At 45.2% G+C, this 22,129-nt stretch overlaps 1 protein-coding gene across 1 annotated transcript in view; it reads right to left on the reverse strand.

The window, feature by feature from the left end:
• The window catches only part of tmem131 (transmembrane protein 131), a 253,551-nt gene that overhangs the window by 87,586 nt on the left and 143,836 nt on the right, over positions 1-22,129 (reverse strand). Inside the window, exons 5-7 of the mRNA XM_072477208.1 lie at positions 18,011-18,134; positions 14,693-14,809; positions 14,210-14,332 (exon numbers count right to left, since the gene is read on the reverse strand). Of these exons, the coding sequence (XP_072333309.1) occupies positions 14,210-14,332; positions 14,693-14,809; positions 18,011-18,134 (364 nt within the window). The remainder of the gene's footprint in view (positions 1-14,209; positions 14,333-14,692; positions 14,810-18,010; positions 18,135-22,129) is intronic.

The following is a 22,129-nucleotide window of genomic DNA, read 5'->3' on the forward strand; positions in this document are numbered from 1 at the left end:
CTCCACCAGCTTCGTTAAGTTCCACTTATGGAGCCCCGTCCATTCTCTCGCTACCTGAATCCCCAAGTACCTAAACCTATCCCATGCTACCGTAAATGGCGCCACCCCCTAAATTAGCCCGCTGTGCCAGCTCATTCACCGGAATACCTCGCTTTTCCCTACATTCAGCTTGTATCCCGAGAACCCTCCAAACCTCCCCAACAGGCCCATAATCCTTCCCATACCCTCCAATGGATCCGAAACATACAGTAAGAGGTCATTGGCATAGAGCGACACCCGATGCTCCCTCTGTCCCCTCATTATCCCCTGCCACTCTACCGAACCCCCCCCCCCCCCCCCCCCGACCCCTGAGAGCCATCACCAATGGCTCTATGGCCAGCGCAAACAGCAGCGGCGACAGCGGGCATCCTTGCCTCCTACCCCTGTGTAAGTCAAAGCTTTGTGAGCTCATATCATTCGTCCTCACCCTCGCTCTTGGCGCCACAGACAGCAACCGCACCCATGCCACAAATCTCGGCCCAAACCCAAACCTTCCCAAAACTTCGAACAAGTACCGCCACTCCACCCGATCAAATGCTTTCTCCGTGTCCATGGACACCACCACCTCCGGTACCAGAGCTCTCGACGGATTCATCATCACATTCAACAGCTGTCTTATATTACTCGCGAGTTGCCTGCCCTTCACGAAGCCGGTTTGATCTTCTGCAACCACCCCCGGGGACACAATCCTCCATCCTCCCCGCCAACAACTTAGCCAATACTTTCACATACGTGTTCAATAGTGATATGGGTCTATATGACCCACATTCCACCGGATCCTTCCCTTTTTTGGGGATTGTGATTACTGCCTGCTTCATCGTCTCTGGCAACTCCCCCTTCTCCAGCGCTTCATTAAACGCCCCCTTCTCCAGCGCTTCATTAAACGCCCCCAATAGATGTGGTGCCAGGTCCGCCGCAAATTCCTTATAAAATTCTGCCGGGTACCCATCTGGCCCAGGGGCCTTCCCGACTTCATACCCCTGATACTATCCAGCACCTCCCTCGGCCCCAGGGGCTCCTCCAACGCCTGCCTCTTTGCTTCCTTCACCTGAAGAAAATCCAGCTCGTCCAGAAACCACCCCATGGCCCCCTCCTCTCCTCCTGGGTCTGCCTCATGAAGTCCCTGGTAATACTCTATAAATGCCTCATCTATCTTCCCTGGCTCTGACACCACATCCCCAGTCCGGATCTTCAATATTTCCCTGGACGCAGCCTGCCTCCCCAGCTGGTGCGCAGCATGCGGCTCGCCTTCTCCCCATACTCGTATTGCACCCCTCTTGCCCTACGCAGTTGCCCTACCGCCCTCCCAGTTGTCAGCCTGTCAAATTGCTCCTGCAACTTCTTCCTCCTCGCCAATCCCTCCACGGTGGGCACCCTCGAATATTCCCTGTCCACCTCCACTATCTCGCTCACTAGACAGTCATATTCCGCCCACCTTTCCTTATTCGCACGAACTGTAAATGAGATCATTTCTCCCCGGACCACTGCCTTCAGTGCTTCCCAAAAAATGCCCGCCGACACCTCCCCATTCTGAATGAACTCCACATAATCCCTAATCGCCAACTGCACCTCATCACAAAAACCTCCATCCGCCAACAACCCCGAGTCAAACCTCCGCCCCGGCCTCTGCTCTCGTCCCGTACTGAACCAAATACCCAGCCAGTGGGGTGCATGGTCCGAGATAACTATCCCCGCATACTCTGCCCCCTCCACCCCAACCAAAATCTCCCGATTCACTACAAAGTAATCAATCCTCGAATACACCTATAGACATGTGAAAAGAAGGAATACTCCCTTCCCCCTGGGTTCTGAAAGCGCCATGGATCCACCATACCCATCCTCTCCATAAACCCCCCCCCCCCCCCCCCAGCTCCCTTGCCATTCGTACCCTACCCATCGACCTGGGGCTCGATCTATCCACCCTCGGCTCCAGGACACAGTTAAAATCTTCTCCCATGATCAACTGGTACGTGGCCAAATCCGGGATTGCTGCCAGCAATCCCCTCATAAAATCCACATCATCCCAATTTGGGGCACACACATTTACCAACACTACTGGTGCCCCTTCCAATACCCCACTCATCTCCCACCTGGATGCCTCACTTCCTTCGCACTCACGAATCCCATTTTTTTGCTCATTAAAATCACCACACCCCTCGATTTCAAATCAAACCCAGAGTGAAAAACATGCCCGACCCACCCTTTCCTTAACCCAACATAGAAAACATAGTAAAATACAGCACAGAACAGGCCCTTCGGCCCACGATGTTGTGCCGAACCGCTGTCCTAGATTAATCGTAGATCATCATTGAATTTACAGTGCAGGAGGCCATTCGGTCCATTGAGTCTGCACCGGCTCTTGGAAAGAGCACCCCACCCAAAGTCAACACTAAGGGCAATTTTGGACACTAAGGGCAATTTATCATGGCCAGTCCACCTAACCTGCACATCTTTGGACTGTGGGAGGAAACCGGAGCACCCGGAGGAAACCCACGCACACACGGGGAGGATGTGCAGACTCCGCACAGACAGTGACCCAAGCCGGAATCGAACCTGGGACCCTGGAGCTGTGAAGCAATTGTGCTATCCACAATGCTACCATGCTGCCCTGAAGAACAAATAAATCTACACTATATCATTTTACCGTAATCCATGTACCTATCCAATAGCTGCTTGAAGGTCCCTAATGTTTCCGACTCAACTACTTCCACAGGCAGTGCATTCCATGCCCCCACTACTCTCTGGGTAAAGAACCTACCTCTGACATCCCCCCTATATCTTCCACCATTCACCTTAAATTTATGTCCCCTTGTAATGGTTTGTTCCACCCGGGGAAAAAGTCTCTGACTGTCTGTCTATTCCCCCGATCATCTTATAAACCTCTATCAAGTCGCCCCTCATCCTTCTCCGTTCTAATGAGAGAAGGCCTAGCACCTTCAACCTTTCCTCGTAAGACCTACTCTCCATTCCAGGCAACATCCTGGTAAATCTCCTTTGCACCTTTTCCAAAGCTTCCACATCCTTCCTAAAATGAGGCGGCCAGAAATGTACACAGCATTCCAAATGTGGCCTTACCAAAGTTTTGTACAGCTGCATCATCACCTCACGACTCTTAAATTCAATCCCTCTGTTAATGAACGCTAGCACACCATAGGCCTTCTTCACAGCTCTATCCACTTGAGTGGCAACTTTCAAAGATGTATGAACATAGACCCCAAGATCTCTCTGCTCCTCCACATTGCCAAGAACTCAACCGTTAACCCTGTATTCCGCATTCATATTTGTCCTTCCAAAACGGACCTCACACTTTTCAGGGTTAAACTCCATCTGCCACTTCTCAGCCCAGCTCTGCATCCTATCTATGTCTCTTTGCATCCGACAACAGCCCTCCTGACTATCCACAACTCCACCAATCTTCGTATCGTCTGCAAATTTACTGACCCACCCTTCAACTCCCTCATCCAAGTCATCAATGAAAATCACAACAGCAGAGGACCCAGAACTGATCCCTGCGGTACGCCACTGGTAACTGGGGTCCAGGCTGAATATTTGCCATCCACCACCACTCTCTGACTTCTATCGGTTAGCCAGTTCGTTATCCAACTGGCCAAATTTCCCACTATCCCATGCCTCCTTACTTTCTGCAGAAGCCTACCATGGGGAACCTTATCAAATACCTTACTAAAATCCATGTACACTACATCCACTGCTTTACCTTCATCCACATGCTTGGTCACCTCCTCAAAGAATTCAATAAGACCTGTAAGGCAAGACCTACCCCTCACAAATCCGTGCTGACTATCCCTAATCAAGCAGTGTCTTTCCAGATGCTCAGAAATCCTATCCTTCAATACCCTTTCCATGACTTTGCCTACCACCGAAGTAAGACTAACTGGCCTGTAATTCCCAGGGTTATCCCTAGTCCCTTTTTTGAACAGGGGCACGACATTCGCCACTCTCCAATCCCCTGGTACCACCCCTGTTGACAGTGAGGACGAAAAGATCATTGCCAACGGCTCTGCAATTTCATCTCTTGCTTCCCATAGAATCCTTGGATATATCCCGTCAGGCCCGGGGGACTTGTCTATCCTCAAGTTTTTCAAAAAAACTAACTTGGTCCTTCACACGGAGGTATGTCTCCTGCAAAAAGACAACCCCTGCTTTCAAGCTCCCGAGGTGCGCGAACACCCGCGGCCTTTAAACCAGCCCCAACCACCCAACCACCCCCCAGCTCAAATAAGGCCTCCTGCTAGCATTACCCTCCCCCACCCAAACAAGGACTTCTCCTGAACTCCAGGTAGTCTTCTCCAAAAGCAAACAAACAGATGTTAAACACAAACAGCCCCATAAAACAGGAGGGGGGATGGGAACATCCATCCCCACATAAGCTTTTCACCCCTATAACTCCTTACAATCTCAACATTGAACAGAACCCCCCCCACAAAAGAAGGCAAAAAGCCCCCAATCCCTACACCCACTTCAAACATGCTCCCAACCATTACATAGTGCGCGCACCCCGGTTCCCAAGCATTGTCCAATCAGTTCTCCCCCAGTTTATGCTCCTTCATGAAGTCTTCGGCCGCTTCAGGGGTCTCGAAATAATACTCCCGGCCTCCGAACGTCACCCATAATTTTGCCGGGTAGAGCACCCCGAACCTGCTCTGCCGCCGGTACAGCACCGCCTTGCCCTTGTGGAAACCTGCCCGCCGTTTTGCCAACTCGGCTCCGATGTCCTGATAAATCCGGACGTTATTTCCCTCCCAGTTGCAGCTACGCCTCTCCCTGGCCCACTGTAGAATTTTCTCTTTCTCCACAAATTTATGGAGTCTCACAATCACTGCCCGCGGCGGCTCCCCAGCTCTAGGCTTTTGCCTCAGAGAGCTATGCATTCGGTCCACTTCAGGTGCCTTAGCCAGCACCCCTTCTGCCACCCGTCCTGCCAGCATCCTCGAGACGTACCTCGTGGCACTCACACCTTCAGGCAGGCTCACTATTCGCAGGTTCTGTTTTCTCGAGGTATTCTCCTGCTCTTCAACCTTTGCCCTCAGCGTTTTACAAAAGGTCTCCTCGGGGCCTCACCTCCACCTCCAGAGTCACCACACGATTGGTATGGTCCGAGATCACTCCTTCAATCTCCCGCATCTTTGACCCCTGCACCTCCAAACACCTCTCCATCCGCTCCAAAGTACTCTTCAGGGATGCCACGGCTTCTACAATGCCTTTGCATGATCCTCATGCATTTCTTTCCTCTGTTTATGGAATTCCTCCTTGATAAAAGTCATCAGTTCCTCCTTACAGCTTGCCCCTCCCCTGCCTGCATGCTGGAAGAGACTGTCGGTGAAGCACAAGACTGTTTCAACTTTCCAGCCAAACCTCTCACTGTTTTCTGTCGGGGGCGGTGATCAGAAGACATACCGTTCCAGGGGTAAACTACTTCTCTAACATTCACCTACGCCTTTTCATCAAAATTCCACCCGACCTGGGTAAAAAGAGCCCTTTTCTGTGACTTTGAACAGGAACAGCCCTTTATGTGACCAATCATTCCATGGTAACAACCGCGGAGGTGTCTATTCGGGACTGCACAGTTCTATGTTTCTATTCTACCAGTCAGTCATATCTGCAGATGCACACTCCTGCCACAAGATGGAGCACCATTAGCTCCAGATCATCATTTCCACATTGCCACTATTCAGACCTCAAGTCACTGCAACATTCCCAACCTTCCCCCTGGATAAGAAGGAGCTTTGGAACTACTCATCATTTACTTCTTTCCTTTCTATATTTAAGCAAATGAGTCATAAAACTTCTGCCTTGTTCTTTCAGAGTAAGCAATCCTATGAGCTGTTCAACCATTTCTCCCCACCGCGGAGAAACCACATTGCCCCCCCCTTCCAGGGTTTTCTATCGCATTCAGCGCAAAGATTCCTGGCACTGTCACAATGCCATTTGTAAAGCATTTCTGAATTTCTGGCAGTCTAGCACATTTGACTCATTCATTTTGCCTTTGCTGCCACATCCCCATGAAATCTGAGCTCCCCCAGTGGCTGCCTATGTGCCTAGACTGCTCTCATTCTCAGCTCGGAAGCTCAGGCTTCACAACTTCTCAGTTCTGCATGTCGCCCGTTACTGCCGTGCTTCTTTCCTAACTTGGGGAGCACAACCAGGACGAAAAACACAAATTCTCAAATTACCAGAGTGATTGAGTGAACTCAGGCATTTCTGATCACTTCCTGCTGAATACAAAAAGAAAGCCTTTAGTCGTACTTACAAGAGTGATGCTCAAACCTTTTGGGGTTTTTGGGGGGGCGGGGGGGAAAGAGAGAAAGAGAGAGGATGATTTTTTTTTAAAAAGTTGATTTGAATGATTAACTTAGCCCGGAAATAACTGGTGTCAAATGAAAGCTTTGAAACCACTGCATTTTATTACCTCGGCTATGCATTTAAACTCACATAATGATGTGTAAACAAAATCATATATCTTTCATAGGCAACATAATTTCCAGACTACACCATCAAGCATAGATCATGAGACACAGAAGCAGAATTAGGCCATTGGGTCCATCGAGTCTGCTTCGCCATTCAATCTCGGCTGATATGTTTCTCATCCCCATTCTCCTGCCTTCTCCCCATAACCCCTGATCCCTTTATTAATCAAGAATCTATCTCTGCCTTCAACACATTCAAGTGATTTGGCCTCCACAGCCTTCTGCGGCAAAGTGTTCCACAGATTCAACACCCTCTACCTGAAGAAATTCCTCATCTCAGTTTTAAAGTTTCGTCCTTTCAGTCTGAGGCTGTGCTCGTTCTCCCTAGTAGTGGAAACATCCTCTCCACGTCCACTCTATCTAGGCCTCTCGTATCCTGTAAGTTTCAATAAGATCCCGCTTCATCCTTGTAAACTCCAACGAGTACAGACCCAGAGTCCTCAACCGTTCCTCATAGGACAAGCTCTTCATTCCAGATCATTCTTCTGAACCTCCTCTGGATCCTTTCCGAGCCCTGCGCATCCCTTCCTTAGATACGTGGCCCAGAACTGCTCACAATACTCCAACTGGAGTCTGACCAGAGCCTTATATAGCCTTAGAAGTACACCCCTGCACTTGTATTCTAGCCCTCTCAAAATGAATGCCAACATTGCATTTGTCTTCCTAACTGCCGACTGAACCTGCACATTAAGCTTAAGAGAATCTTGAACTAGGGCTCCCAAGTCCCTTTGTGCTTCTGATTTGCGGAGCCTTTTCCCATTTAGAAAATAGTCTCTGCCTCCATTCTTCCTACCAAAGTGCATAATCTCACACCTTTCCACATTGTATTCCATCTGCCACTTCTTTGCCCACTCTCCTAGCCTGTCCAAATCCTTCTGCACCCTCCCTTCTTCCTCAATGTTACCTGTCACTCTGCATTTCTTTGGATCATCTGCAAACTTAGCAACAATGCCCTTAGCTCCTTCTTCCAGATCGTTAAAGTAATGATCATTAATTTCTCTTGGTTTGAGCTTTCTGTGTCCAAATCTTCCTCTTCTAATCCTCTGTAGAAGGAGTTTCCAAAATCCACCAGTGTCTGTCCAATATAGAAATTCACATGAATCTTTCCTCCTGCTGTCTGGAGCAGGGTATCTGTGCACCCCCCCCGCTGTACAGCAGCTACCCTAGGCCGAGCAGAGGGAGCGATCCAGCAAGTCTGTTCGCTGCATTCGTGGGGCGGGTAGTTTATGATTCAGCATCTGCGGCGTGCACAGAGTGTTTTTGGAGCCTCCTTGCCCACTCCGCTGGCTGCATTCCTCACGCTTTACTTAATCCGCTTATTCCGCTACTGCCGCCATTTTCTCACCCACTTAGCGGCTCCGGTAAACAGAAACCCATACTCTAACTTCAAATAGCAAGACTAAACCATTTTTAAAATTACTAGATCATGCTCAATTAGTGTAGATGCTACTTTTTGATTTGTCAATTGTCAGTTGTTACAAATGCAGTTGATGTCATAACTACAGGATGACCCCCGAATGGAACCCTGGCTCAAAAGACCCCAACTTTTACTTTTTCTCGGGCAGCATGGTGGTGCAGTGGTTAGCACTGCTGCCTCACAGCGCCGAGGTGCCAGGTTCAATACCGGCTCTGGGTCACTGTCCATGTGGAGTTTGCACATTCGCCCGGGTGTGTGGATTATTATTTTTTTTTTTTTTATAAATATATTTATTAAAGTTTTTTAACACAATTTTTCTCCCTTACAAACAATAACTTCCCCCCACCCCCCGGTAATAAAAAAAAACGAGAAATCGCGCAGAGCAAGATATATACATGGCAATATGATATATTTACACAGCTTTGTACACTGTCCCTCACCCGTACGTGCCAGTTTCCCCAACCCTTCATGTTATCTCTTGCTCATCCACCCTCCCAGGCAGTCCCCCCTCCCCCACACCCAGGACATGTCTCTTCCCCCCCCCCCCCCAAGGTTGCTGCTGCTGCTGACCGACCTTCCTCTAACGCTCCGCGAGATAGTCTAGGAACGGTTGCCACCGCCTGTAAAACCCCTGCGCAGACCCTCTCAAGGCGAACTTAATCCTCTCCAACTTTATGAACCCAACCATATCGTTTATCCAGGCCTCCAGGCTGGGGGGGGCTTCACCTCCTTCCACATTAGCAAGATCCTTCGCCGGGCTACTAGGGACGCAAAGGCCAGAATGCCGGCCTCTTTCGCCTCCTGCACTCCCGGTTCGTCCACTACTCCAAATATTGCTAGCCCCCAGCTTGGCTTGACCCGGACTTTCACCACCTGAGATATTGCTCCCGCCACTCCTCTCCAGAACCCCTCCAGTGCCGGGCATGACCAAAACATATGGACATGGTTCGCCGGGCTCCCTGAGCACCTTCCACATCTGTCCTCTACCCCAAAGAACCTACTCAACCTCGCCCCCGTCAAGTGCGCTCTGTGGACCACCTTAAATTGTATCAGGCTGAGCCTGGCACACGAGGAGGAATTAACCCTACCTAGGGCATCAGCCCACAGACCTTCCTCGATCTCCTCCCCCAGCTCCTCCTCCCATTTACCCTTCAACTCTTCTACCAGCGCTTCCCCCTCTTCTTTCAACTCCTGGTGTATTTCCGACACCTTGCCCTCCCCGATCCATACACCCGAGATCACCCTATCTTGAACTTCTTGTGCCGGGAGCAACGGGAATTCCCTCACCTGTCGCCTCACAAAAGCCCTCATGCGTGGATTAATTTTAAAGAAAACAAAATATTAAACATGTAAAAATTGGATGATACCATACTCCTTTACTCCCCTTTAGTTCAACAATAACACAGATTTTAAGATTAACATGGATTACAAAGTACTTCCTAATCTACAATGGTCTCATTAACACACATAGAACATAGAACAATACAGCGCAGTACAGGCCCTTCGGCCCACGATGTTGCACCGAAACAAAAGCCATCTAACCTACACTATGCCATTATCATCCATATGTTTATCCAATAAACTTTTAAATGCCCTCAATGTTGGCAAGTTCACTACTGTAGCAGTAGGGCATTCCACGGCCTCACTACTCTTTGCGTAAAGAACCTACCTCTGACCTCTGTCCTATATCTATCACCCCTCAGTTTAAAGTTATGTCCCCTCGTGCCAGCCATTTCCATCCGCGGGAGAAGGCTCTCACTGTCCACCCTATCCAACCCCGATCATTTTGTATGCCTCTATTAAGTCTCCTCTTAACCTTCTTCTCTCCAACGAAAACAACCTCAAGTCCATCAGCCTTTCCTCATAAGATTTTCCCTCCATATCAGGCAACATCCTGGTAAATCTCCTCTGCACCCGCTCCAAAGCCTCCACGTCCTTCCTATAATGCGGTGACCAGAACTGTACCCAAATGTGGCCGTACCAGAGTTCTGTACAGCTGCAACATGACCTCCCGACTCCGGAACTCAATCCCTCTACCAATAAAGGCCAACACTCCATAGGCCTTCTTCACAACCCTATCAACCTGGGTGGCAACTTTCAGGGATCTATGTACATGGACACCTCTGCTCATCCACACTTTCAAGAACTTTACCATTAGCCAAATATTCCGCATTCCTGTTATTCCTTCCAAAGTGAATCACCTCACACTTCTCTACATTAAACTCCATTTGCCACCTCTCAGCCCATCTCTGCAGCTTATCTATATCCCTCTGTAACCTGCTACATCCTTCCACACTATCGACAACACCACCGACTTTAGTATCGTCTGCAAATTTACTCACCCACCCTTCTGCGCCTTCCTCTAGGTCATTGATAAAAATGACAAACAGCAACGGCCCCAGAACAGATCCTTGTGGTACTCCACTTGTGACTGTACTCCATTCTGAACATTTCCCATCAACCACCACCCTCTGTCTTCTTTCAGCTAGCCAATTTCTGATCCACATCTCTAAATCACCCTCAATCCCCAGCCTCCGTATTTTCTGCAATAGCCTACCGTGGGGAACCTTATCAAACGCTTTGCTGAAATCCATATACACCACATCAACTGCTCTACCCTCATCTACCTGTTCAGTCACCTTCTCAAAGAACTCAATAAGGTTTGTGAGGCATGACCTACCCTTCACAAAGCCATGCTGACTATCCCTGATCATATTAGAGGGGTCAATTACTAGGGGGCATAGTTTTAAGGTCCGAGGGGCAAGGTTTAGAGTAGATGTACGAGGCAAGTGTTTTACACAGAGGATAGTGGGTGCCTGGACCTCACTGCCGGTGGAGGTGGTGGAAGCAGGGACAATAGTGATGTTTAAGGGGCATCTTGACAAATACATCAATAGGATGGGAACAGAGGGATACGGACCCCAACAAATACATGAATAGGATGTGAATAAGGGGATACGGACCCCGGAAGTGTAGAAGAGTTTAGTTTAGACGGGCAGCATGGTCGGCGCAGTCCTGTGCTGTACTTTTCTTTGTTCTTTGTTTGTTGGTAGTGACAAATAATTTTCATTTTATGTAGCACTTTCCGTGCATTCTCCAGCTTTTCACTGCCATTGAATTCATTTGTTTTTAAAGTGTACGTAATCTTCTGCCTCCCGAATGATCCAAAGTTCTTCCAACTCCAGCTCCAGTTCCCTAACTCGGTCTTGGAGGAGCTGGAGATGGCAGCACTTCCTGCAGGTAAAATCAGCAGGGACACTAACTGCATCCCTCACCTCAAACATCCTGCAGGAGGAACATTGCACTCCCTTCCCTGCCATTCCTCTAACTTTCTACCAAGATCTGGCTAACAACTAAATTAAATTTTTTATAAAAAATAATAATAATATAATAAAATATGGTACTTACCTCAGACCAATGGGTTTTATTATTAGGTTAGAGGAGGAGGGCGGGTGGGAGACACTACACGTGTAGTGTCTCGGGTTTCCTCTCCACCAGAATATGGTGAGGGTCTTCCCAGACGTCCGCGGGTCGACTTCCTGTTCCCGCCTAAAACAGCTCCTGCTGAAATTGACTAACCAGCCAGCTCCACTCCCGCCGAAATAGACTGGCCTGCCCCTGCAAAGACAAGTGCTTTTAAAGGACAGACTTACCTCCCAGCAGCCACTTCCGCACTGCTCCCGCTGAAACTGACTCACCAGCTGTTCTCCCGCCGAAATCGACTGGCCTGCCCCTGCAAAGACAAGTGCTTTTAAAGGACAGACTTACCTCCCAGCAGCCACTTCCGCACTGCTCCCGCTGAAACTGACTCACCAGCTGTTCTCCCGCCGAAATCGACTGGCCTGCCCCTGCAAAGACAAGTGCTTTTAAAGGACAGACTTACCTCCCAGCAGCCACTTCCGCACTGCTCCCGCTGAAACTGACTCACCAGCTGTTCTCCCGCCGAAATCGACTGGCCTGCCCCTGCAAAGACAAGTGCTTTTAAAGGACAGACTTACCTCCCAGCAGCCACTTCCGCACTGCTCCCGCTGAAACTTTCCTTTTAAGCACACAACTGTAGTAAGACAACTCCTCTCTAAACCCAAGTAAAAGTCTGGATTCCTCCTCAAAACCCCACCAGATGATGTTATACTGTGAGCCACCTTGTCTCACAGAACTCCAGCTTACACACGAGTGATTTCAAATTCCACTCTCAAAATCACACTTTCAAATCGTCTTTTAAATTATGCTTTCATCAAGATTTCGCTTTCGGGTTTAACACCTCTCCCTTCAGGTTTCCTTGTATTTTACACAAACTCCCCAAGAACCAGCCATCTATTTCCACAATTATTTCATATAATGTCTCCCAAACTGTAGTAATTTCTCCCAAACTTTAGCACTACTGCAGATATCTGTCTGGCCTCTCACGATCCAATGCCCTTTCAACTCAGACTTTTCTGAACAGTAATCTGTTCTTGTTCTCCGTTCCCTTTGCTCCGTTAATTCTTCTTTCTCTAGTTTCCTTAACTAGCTGTACTTTCCACATCTGTTTTTTCTTACTACTCCATAGTATGGATTTTCTTCGAGCAAGGCTGAGAGAGATGTTCCCTCTTTCGCCTTCTAAAATTAACTGCTTCTAGCAGAGCTGAGAGAGCTGCCTTCTCTCTCACTATGCCTCTCCAACTGCAATCAAATTAGCTAAACTAAAACTTAAAAGCATCTCTACTCTACAAGGCCCTAGTTGCTAAGAAACCTCCACTGGTTTATTTACTTTTCATGCCATAGCCCTCTCTGCACATAATAGAATCACAGACATACAAACACTCTTTGTTCAGCATTAATCAAACCATAGGTTTCACCCTTCCAGTTAAACATAGATACATAGAAGATAGGAGCAGGAGGAGGCCATTTGGCCCATCAAGCCTGCACTGCCATTCATCATGATCATGGCTGATCATCCAACTCAATAGCCTAATCCTGCTTTCTCCCCATAGCCTTTGATCCCATTCGCCCCAAGTGCCATATCCAGCCATATCTTGAATATATTCAAAGTTTTAGCATCAACTACTTCCTGTGGTAATGAATTCCACAGGCTCACCACTCTTTGTAAGAAGAAATGTCTCCTCATCTCTGTCCGAAATGGTTTACCCTGAATCCTCAGACTGTAATCCCTAGTTCTGGACACACCCCATCATTGGTAACATCTTCCCTGCATCTACTGTCTAATCCTGTTAGAAATTTATAAGTCTCCATGAGATCCCCCTCATGCTTCTGAACTCCAGCGAAAACACGCTCAAAACTATACTTTATATCTCATGTCTACCAACATAAATATAAATCCTTTAAAACTACCGTTGTTTTTCTAACAGTAGCACTCTCACTTCAGTCGGAGGTTGTGGGTTCAACTGCCACTCTCGACACCCGAGCACAGGTTCAGTCTAGTGCCTTCCTTAGCGCTCTCAGGTCAATGCAAAAGGTGCTATGGCACACAACAGCGCAGCACAAGGCCAGTCAGCCTCTGCACCGGCTCTCCAAATGTCATTATGGCATAGTGCCAGTCCCCTGCCATTTCCTGTATGCTGTACATTACTTGAAAGAAACAAACAATCTAATGCCCTCTTGAATGCCTCGAGTGCATTCCATACTCCAACCACTCATTGTGAGAAAAAATATTTTCTCACATCACCATTTCAAAGAGCAGCAAGGGTTATCCTTGGCAATATTTAACCTCCTATCTAAATCATTAAAATAACATTGTGATCATTATCACCTTGCTGTTCCCAAATTGGTTGCCTACATTACCAATGTTAAGTGCTATGGGACATCCCAGTCAAATAAAAAGTCCCTATATAAATGCTAGTCTTTAATGTTTCGATATAACTCGAGAAAAATTAGGCTACTTTAGTTACTTACAAGGAATAAATCATATCAGATGCAAATTGTTGCATTAAGCTAGACATCAAAATACCTCCTTTGCACAATAGTTCCCCTATAAATCACTTGAAAATGATGGAATTGGTATTGTTTACACGGATGCCCTTGATAACAAAGAGATGTTATTGCACTGGGAAGTAAATTCACGAAGGCAATGCTCTTGCTGTGGAAACTGTGCTCCAGACCATTCCACTTCTCGCATCAGGAACTACTGAACAGTTGATGTTGTCACCTCCCGAGAAAGCCAGGCCAAGACCAGAGACTCAAGACAAAAAAACCTGGACTTCACGACTGATTTTATATATTCCCAAATCTGGTGTAGCACAATTTCAGTGAAAAGGACAAACAGACCTACCTGTAAAGGTTCACTGTGAGGGTTGTGTATATTTATTAAAGGTGAAAAACTGCTATTTACAGGAACTCTTGCCCCTATAAAAGGGCGCAAGCGATAGGGATTAGGTATTCCAACACCAAACACCTGTAATAAAATGATACAAAAGTGAAGCTTTGATCTTTTACAATAACAGTCAAATCAATAAATATTAAGCACTATAGATTAATAAAATCAAGATATGCAAGCTTTAATTGATTCTCATCAAATCCATTTTGCCAAAAGGCAGGCCCTTTGTTTAAAAACAAAATCAAAATACCTCATGGTTGCTTTGCGGTTGTAAACATTGGAGCTTGAAATCCCGGTTATGCTAACATTTGCTCACAAAATGCCTTTGCTCTCAGAGAATGCGAGCGAAAGAAACAACACTCTTTGTATTCTGCACTGCAGTTTGAATCGAACTAGATTATCTCCTATGTTACAATAAACAAAAGGATTCTTTCTTACCTGGTATGTAAATACCCCATGAAGTGATGAATTAATAAATAAAGTATTTTCTACATTTCCCACCACTCTCGCAAGAAAAACGACATCAAATGATGTGTTTCCTCCTGGTGGAATAATCTAGGTAAAAATCAAAAATATTAATTAGTTTATACATAATGTATAGCTGTCACCAATGTTTTTTTTAAATTCATTTATGGGATGCGTGCGTCACTGTCTAGACTAGCATTTATTGCCCGTCCAATTGTCCTAGTGGTGGTGTTGGTAAGCTGCTGCCTTAAACTGCAGCAGTCCCAGAGATGTAGGTGTACCCAAAGTACTGTTAGGGATGCAGTTCCAGGATTTTGACCTAGCAATAGTGAAGGAACGGCAATATATTTCCAATCAGGATGGCAAGTGGCTGGGAGGGCAACTTCCTGGTGATGATATTCCCGCATGTCTGCTGCCTTCGTCCTTCTGAATGGCACTGGTCGTGGATTTGGAAGGTGCGGTCTCAAGAATCTTGGTGAGTTCCTGCTGTGCATCTGGTAGGTGGTACACAGTGTTGCCACTATGCATTGCTAGTGGATACTTATGGATGGAGGGCCAATCAAGCAGGCTAATTTTTCCTGGATGGGTGTTGAGTTTATGTTATTGGAACATAGGAACATAGAACATACAGTGCAGAAGGAGGCCATTCGGCCCATCGAGTCTGCACCGACCCACTTAAGCCCTCACTTCAACCCTATCCCCTTAACCCAATAACCCCTCCTACCTTGAGGGGTTGGAGCTGCACTCATCCGGGCAAGTGGAGAGTACTGTATCATACACCTGACTCGTGCCTTGTAGATTGTGAACAGGCTATAGGAAGCTAGGAGGAGTTACTCACCACAAGATTCCTAGCCTTTGACCTGCTCTTGTAGCCCCAGTATTTATGTGGTTGGTCCACTTCAGTTCCTGGTCAATGGCAACCCCTAGCATTCCCCACAATGTCAATGGGCAATGGTTAGATGTGTGCTTGTTGGAGATAGTCATTGCCTGGCATGTGTAGTGTGAACACTTCTTGCCATTTTATTAGCCCAATACTGGATATTGTCCAGGTCTTGCTGCATTGGGACATAGAAAAGTCGCTACAAATGATGCAGAATATGATCATTGCTGACCATTTAATCTTTTGACCTTATGAAGGAAAGAAGTTTATTGATGAAGCAGCTGAAGAAGGTTGGACCTCGTACACTAGCCTTAGGATCTTTTGTGGTGATGTCCTGGAAAGAGAGGATTGACCTCCAACAGCCACAACCATCTCCTTTGTGATGGGTATGACGTCAACCAGATGACATTATTGTTGCAGCCAAAACAATTAGAATTTCATATGAACATTAAGCATTGTGCTTAAAGAATGGCGTTACACTAAAGGGGGGGGGGGAAAAGAGGGGGGTTGGGTGGAGGCAAGAAAGAGATATTATTTTGCACAATTATTAAATGTACCTTGTCAGCATTGGTAAGGGACATGAATAATGCCATCTCAATCTTGCCAGCCAAATTATACTTCCTCTACTATCACGCCAATAGAGATAGAAAACTTTTTTCGTAAAATTTCGAGTACCCAATTCTTTCTTTCCAAATTATGGGGCAATTTAGCATGTCAAATCCATGTACCCTGCACATCTTTTTGGGAAGTGAAAGCGAGACCCACGCAGACATTGGGAGAATGTGCAAACTCCACACGAACAGTGACCTGGGGCTGGGATCGAACCCGGGTCCTCGGCGCCATGAGGCAGCAATGAGCCACCTGTTTGCCCTTAAGCATACATGGAAATATTATTTGATCAATTTGAAAATTGAATCATCTAAACATTATGTACCACCTAGGTAACATCAAGCCTTCAAAATTTCCATTAACCCAAGTATCAAGATTATTCATTACAAAAGCTCATGGTATAGGAAACAATTGCAATGAAAAATACTAAAAAGGGACACAACCCATTAACGTGCAACTTCCAGAACATGTAGACATTATTCAATCAACTAACATATTATATAGAAGCATGCCGTGTTGTACACAAATCGATAAATGTCCATGTTTCAAGATTGGAAATGCTTGGAGTATGTCTCTTCAGTGCAACTTGGCTGCCATTGCCGTAGATTGAACAAGGACACAAAACACTTCCCAAATAAACACGGTCCCCGTGCTTCACTTGTGCTGCAATATTTGCTAACTATCCACTCACAATATTCAGATCTCAAAGATGACATAAGTAATACAATTAAACAAATGAGAGTCTGTTGACGTCTGGATGAACCGTAACTTTTATAATTAATAGTGACGCTGACAGATGTCTCCATTACTTGCACAGTAAATTAAAATTGGTACACTCAAAATTTGTCCTCTCGTGCCGTGCAATATAATACCACAGCTGAATTAATTATGGGGAGAAAAACTTGAACCTTTGGACTAACCAACAAAATGAATAATTCTAGTTATGAAAATATGCAAGTGAAAAAGAGCAATCATTATCTTTCTGTAAACCAAATCCCTTCAGTAATAAAACTTTAATGCATTTTCTAGTTTTAACAGTACTTCAAAGCAATTACAATAATTGGGACCATTTTGCCCATCAAATTTGCATCTGATCTTCGCCAGAGTAACAAAAAGCTAATCACCCTCCCCAGGACTCTGCACAAACGCAATGGTCTCGGGCCATCGCCATTCATGACAAAACATTTTATGCTCCAGTCACCTTGTTGCACGTTTGAGAACCATCAATAAAATTTCCTTTTCAAGTCTTCCTGGTTCCAACAGAAATAGTCCCATTTCTTCTCTCTACATTTCATCCCTTTCCCGGTATCATTTGGTAACTACATGATCCCTCCAAAATGGAATGCTGAAAGCCATACAAGGCACTAACCGTCGACCCTAAAAACAATTAGCAAATTTATTGCTTTGCTAAAAAAAAATTAAAATGTAATCCATCCCGCCAAGTGATGCAGACAGTTTCCACAAAGTTACACATTTTTCCTTGTGGCACGTTCTGGCTACAGATTAACTTCAGCTTGTAGGACATATGTAGGGGCTGGTTTAGCACAGGGCTAAATCGCTGGCTTTTAAAGCAGACCAAGGCAGGCCAGCAGCACGGTTCAATTCCCGTACCAGCCTCCCAGAGCAGGCACCGGAATGTGGTGACTAGGGGCTTTTCACAGTAACTTCATTTGAAGTTGTGACAAGAAGCGATTTTCATTTCATTTTCATATATATCTCAGATGTTCACTGTGTGCACACATGACTAAGAGCTACCCCCTGCAGCTCTTTCAACAAATGCAACCAAAATACAAAGTTCTTACCCTATTTTGAAAAAATGATGCATGAAAATGTGACGTTGTTGCTGATATTGATACTAAAATGATTGTATCTTCTGTGCTGGGGTTGTGCAAGTATACTTTTTCCATTTGTGGCATTCCCACCGGTCTGTAAAAGAAAACATATGTATAACTGTTAAACTATCAGCGGTCTACTAAATCATCACCACGCTCTACACAATCAATGTACACATTATAAAGAACAATTTGCATTTATACAGCACCTTTAAATGTAGCAAAACACCCAACGTCCTTGATGGGTAGGTTGCTTCATTACTGGGACTGCAGGCATGTTTACAGCTATTTAAAATCCAGTACAAGCATCAGAGCCGTGCAATACAATATTACACTACTCTTGTTCCCACAATTTGACATGGAAGTAACCCGTCACATTACAATCACTCACTGATGAGGAGCAAATCCTTAGCCAATTCCATAATTCAAATCAGTGTGCTCGCTTCGTCACTATACAGGGTGTGAAATTATGGGGGCCTTCTTCCTACTTTGATAGACCCAATAAACGTCAAACTTCAATGCAAATGATCTTGCTAATCTATTCATATGCCAGAATATTTCAAGCGCCTAATAAATTTTCAAGGACACTATAAATTTGATACAATTCCAGTTTAAAACAAATTTATTCAAACACAAACTTTTGAAAGACATCCTGTATGCATGCCATGGATTGCTCACAATGTTCCCCATCTCAGTCAAGGTCATCTGGTGAAACACTGGACAGGGGAGAGAACATGTATCTGTTTAAACAATTAAAATGAAAGGCACTACTTGGGTCACTTCGCACATCCCGGTTAATCAGAGGCAAATGGTAGGAAAACAAGCCATCCTGAAGGAGAGGCAATAGGTTGCACATAACCTCACACAAAAATACATGATGTGGAAATGCCGGTGTTGGACAGTGGTGGGCACAGTAAGAAGTCTTACAACACCAGGTTGAAGTCCAACAGGTTTATTTGGAATCATGAGCTTTCGGTGATCACCTGTTGAAGGAGCTACGCTCCGAAAGCTTGTGATTCCAAATAAACCTGTTGGACTTTAACCTGATGTTGTAAGACTTCTTACAAAAAAATGACTACACCATAATTTATTACCCATATGCCCCTTCTTGAACTTCATGAAAGGCAATCTAGAATTGAGATTCTAGATTGTACTCGTTGGAGTTTAGAAGGATGAGAGGGGATCTTATTGAAACGTACAAGATCTGGATAGAGTGGACGTGGAGAGGATGTTTCCACTTGTCGGAAAAACTAGAACCAGAGGACACCATCTCAGATTAAAGGGACGATCCTTTAAAACAGAGATGAGGAGGAATTATTTCAGCCAGAGGGTGATGAATCTGTGGAACTCTTTGCCGCAGAAGGCTGTGGAGGCCAATTCACTGAGTGTCTTTAAGGCAGAGATAGATAGATTCTTGATTAATAAGGGGATCAGGGGTTATGGGGAGAAGGCAGGAGAATGGGGATGAGAAAAATATCAGCCATGATTGAATGGCGGAGCAGACTCGATGGGCCAAGTGGCCTAATTCTGCTCCAATGTCTTATGGTCTTATGGAGATGATAGCGATAACACCTTTTAAAAAAGCAAATTACTGATGCTGGATTCTGAAACAAAAAACAGAAAATGCTGGACAATCTCAGCATGTCTGACAGCATCTGTGGAGAGAAAAGGGAGCTAACGTTGAGTCTGGATGACTCTTCATCAAAGCTAATCTTACATTCAAAAGTATTCCTGAAATCATAGTTGCTGCACAATATACAGTGGTGAAGTTGTAATATATTGCTTTATATTCAATGTAAAAAATAAAAGTATGCAAAAAAATGACTTGCAACTTCAAATTGGATCCTTACTTTGATCTGCTGCAATTGCTTAGGAAATATTCAAACCTTAAACATATTTTCCGGATTAAATAAACTGGAATTAAGCAATGCTTCATAAAAATAAAATGCCCAATCTCAAAAATAAACACAAATTATGCAGTCAATTTGGAAGTAGGTTTTCCAGCCCATTTGATCTCAGTCCAATAAATACTTAAAAGCTCAAATTCAATACGTTTTTTTAAAAAATTATATATTTCCATTATAGCATCCCAACAGTTTTGTAAACGGTTCTACGGATTTCTTCCTCTGGAAGACTGTGGTCCTTGCATCAGACTCAGGTGAAATCGCTTTCCTCTACAGTCATCCTCCCAACTCACCCGAACTTGGTCCTAGGGCAACACTAGTCTTCTTGCATTATGAACGCTGTATAGCCAAAAAATATTCCTGTTCTCAATTGCAACATTTCTATACTTGCAGCTAGCTATGTACTTCTTCAGTTTTCTTACCAAGAGCAAATTAATTTAGTCAAAAAGTACTGCACACATACACCTTCAGCTCAAAATAAAACTCAATATAAAACCCATCAGTTCAGATGTCATTAGATCCTTGCACAGTAAGCAAAGGATTAACAACTTGCATGTACATAGTGTCTTTTAATAGGAAAGGTCCCAAGGTACTTTACAGGACCCACAATTAAGACAAAAAAAACATAACCACTGTATGTATACACAGAGCATGCACAATCATACATATAACAGAAATGGAAAGGGATGGCAGGGAAGGAAGGAGAGATATATTACACACACTGATTAACCCACAGATGAGGAACAGGTGTGAAGTGCCATATTGCAAAGACTGACTATGCTGGAAACACATCTGGCAGCATGCATGGTGAGACAGAAGCAGTTAACATTTCAGGTTGATGCTGATCTTTTACCAGTTTTGATGGAAGATCAACGACGTGAAACATTAAATCTGACTCACTCTCCACAGATCCTGCCAGACACCGAATACTGCCAGGATTGGTTTTTAAATTTCAGATTTCCAGCATTTGCAGTATTTTGCTATTGGGTTTCTAAATGGTTTTGATTCAGAGACACGTTTTCCTTCATTGCCAGATATTCTGTCCTAGGCAAACAGGCTCTGCTCAGGCCTAATGGATGCGTGTTGAGTGCATGCTTATGTACAAAGAAATAGATCCTCCAGGCTAAAGCTTTAAGGCAAACAAAAAAAAAAAAATGAGGAAGACAATTCATCTAATGTTTTGTACAAATTTAGTTACTAAATGCTTTGCACGATATGGAAGTGACCACAAACTGGTTTGAGTGCATGATTTACACTCCAAATTCCAATCTCTGACATCAGAATAAAGCACACAAGCCAGTCCAGGTATGCAGTCAGATGTGTTCTCTGCTGGGATGCGCCCTCATCTCTTCAGTCTGGTTAGAGACTGGTTACAGCACAGGAGCAGCCATTTATGGATCTCTGCAAAAACAATTTACCCAGTGCCCCCACTTTACCTTTTCCCCTGCAGTCCTTTAAATTTTCTCTTTAGAAAGTGCTCCAATTCTCTTTTGAAAGCCACGCTTCAATCTGCCTCCATCACACTCGGGCAGTGCATTCCAGATCCTCCCTTAAACTACCTTTGTGTCTGCTGGTTCTTAATCTTTCCTTCCGCCAATGGATATAGTTTCTCCAATTCTACTCTGTCCAGATCTCTCATGATCCAGCTTCTCCAGTCTATTTAGCTATACAACTGCAGTTCCTCACCCAGGAATCATTCTCATTAAACTTTTTCACCTGCTCTCGAAAAGCCTTCATATCCTTCTGGTGCCCAGAACTGGATACATAAGAACTAGGAGCAGGAGTGGGCCATCTGGCCCTTCGAGCCTGCTCCACCGTTCAATGAGATCATGGCTGATCTTTTGTGGACTCAGCTCCACTTTCCCGCCCGAACACCATAACCCTTTATTCCTCAAAAAACTATCTATCTTTATCTTGAAAACATTTAATGAAGGAGCCTCAAATGCTTCACTGGGCAGGGAATTCCATAGATTCGCAACCCTTTGGGTGAAGAAGTTCCTCCTGAGCTCAGTCCTAAATCTACGTCCTCTTATTTTGAGGCCATGCCCCCTGGTTCTGCTTTCATCTGCCAGTGGAAACAACCTGCCCGCATCTATCCTATCTATTCTCTTCATAATTTTATATGTTTCTAGAAGATCCCCCTGCATCCTTCTAAATTCCAACGAGTATAGTCCCAGTCTACTCA

Source organism: Scyliorhinus torazame, chromosome 15 (assembly GCF_047496885.1).
Source record: "Scyliorhinus torazame isolate Kashiwa2021f chromosome 15, sScyTor2.1, whole genome shotgun sequence".
NCBI lineage: Eukaryota > Metazoa > Chordata > Chondrichthyes > Carcharhiniformes > Scyliorhinidae > Scyliorhinus > Scyliorhinus torazame.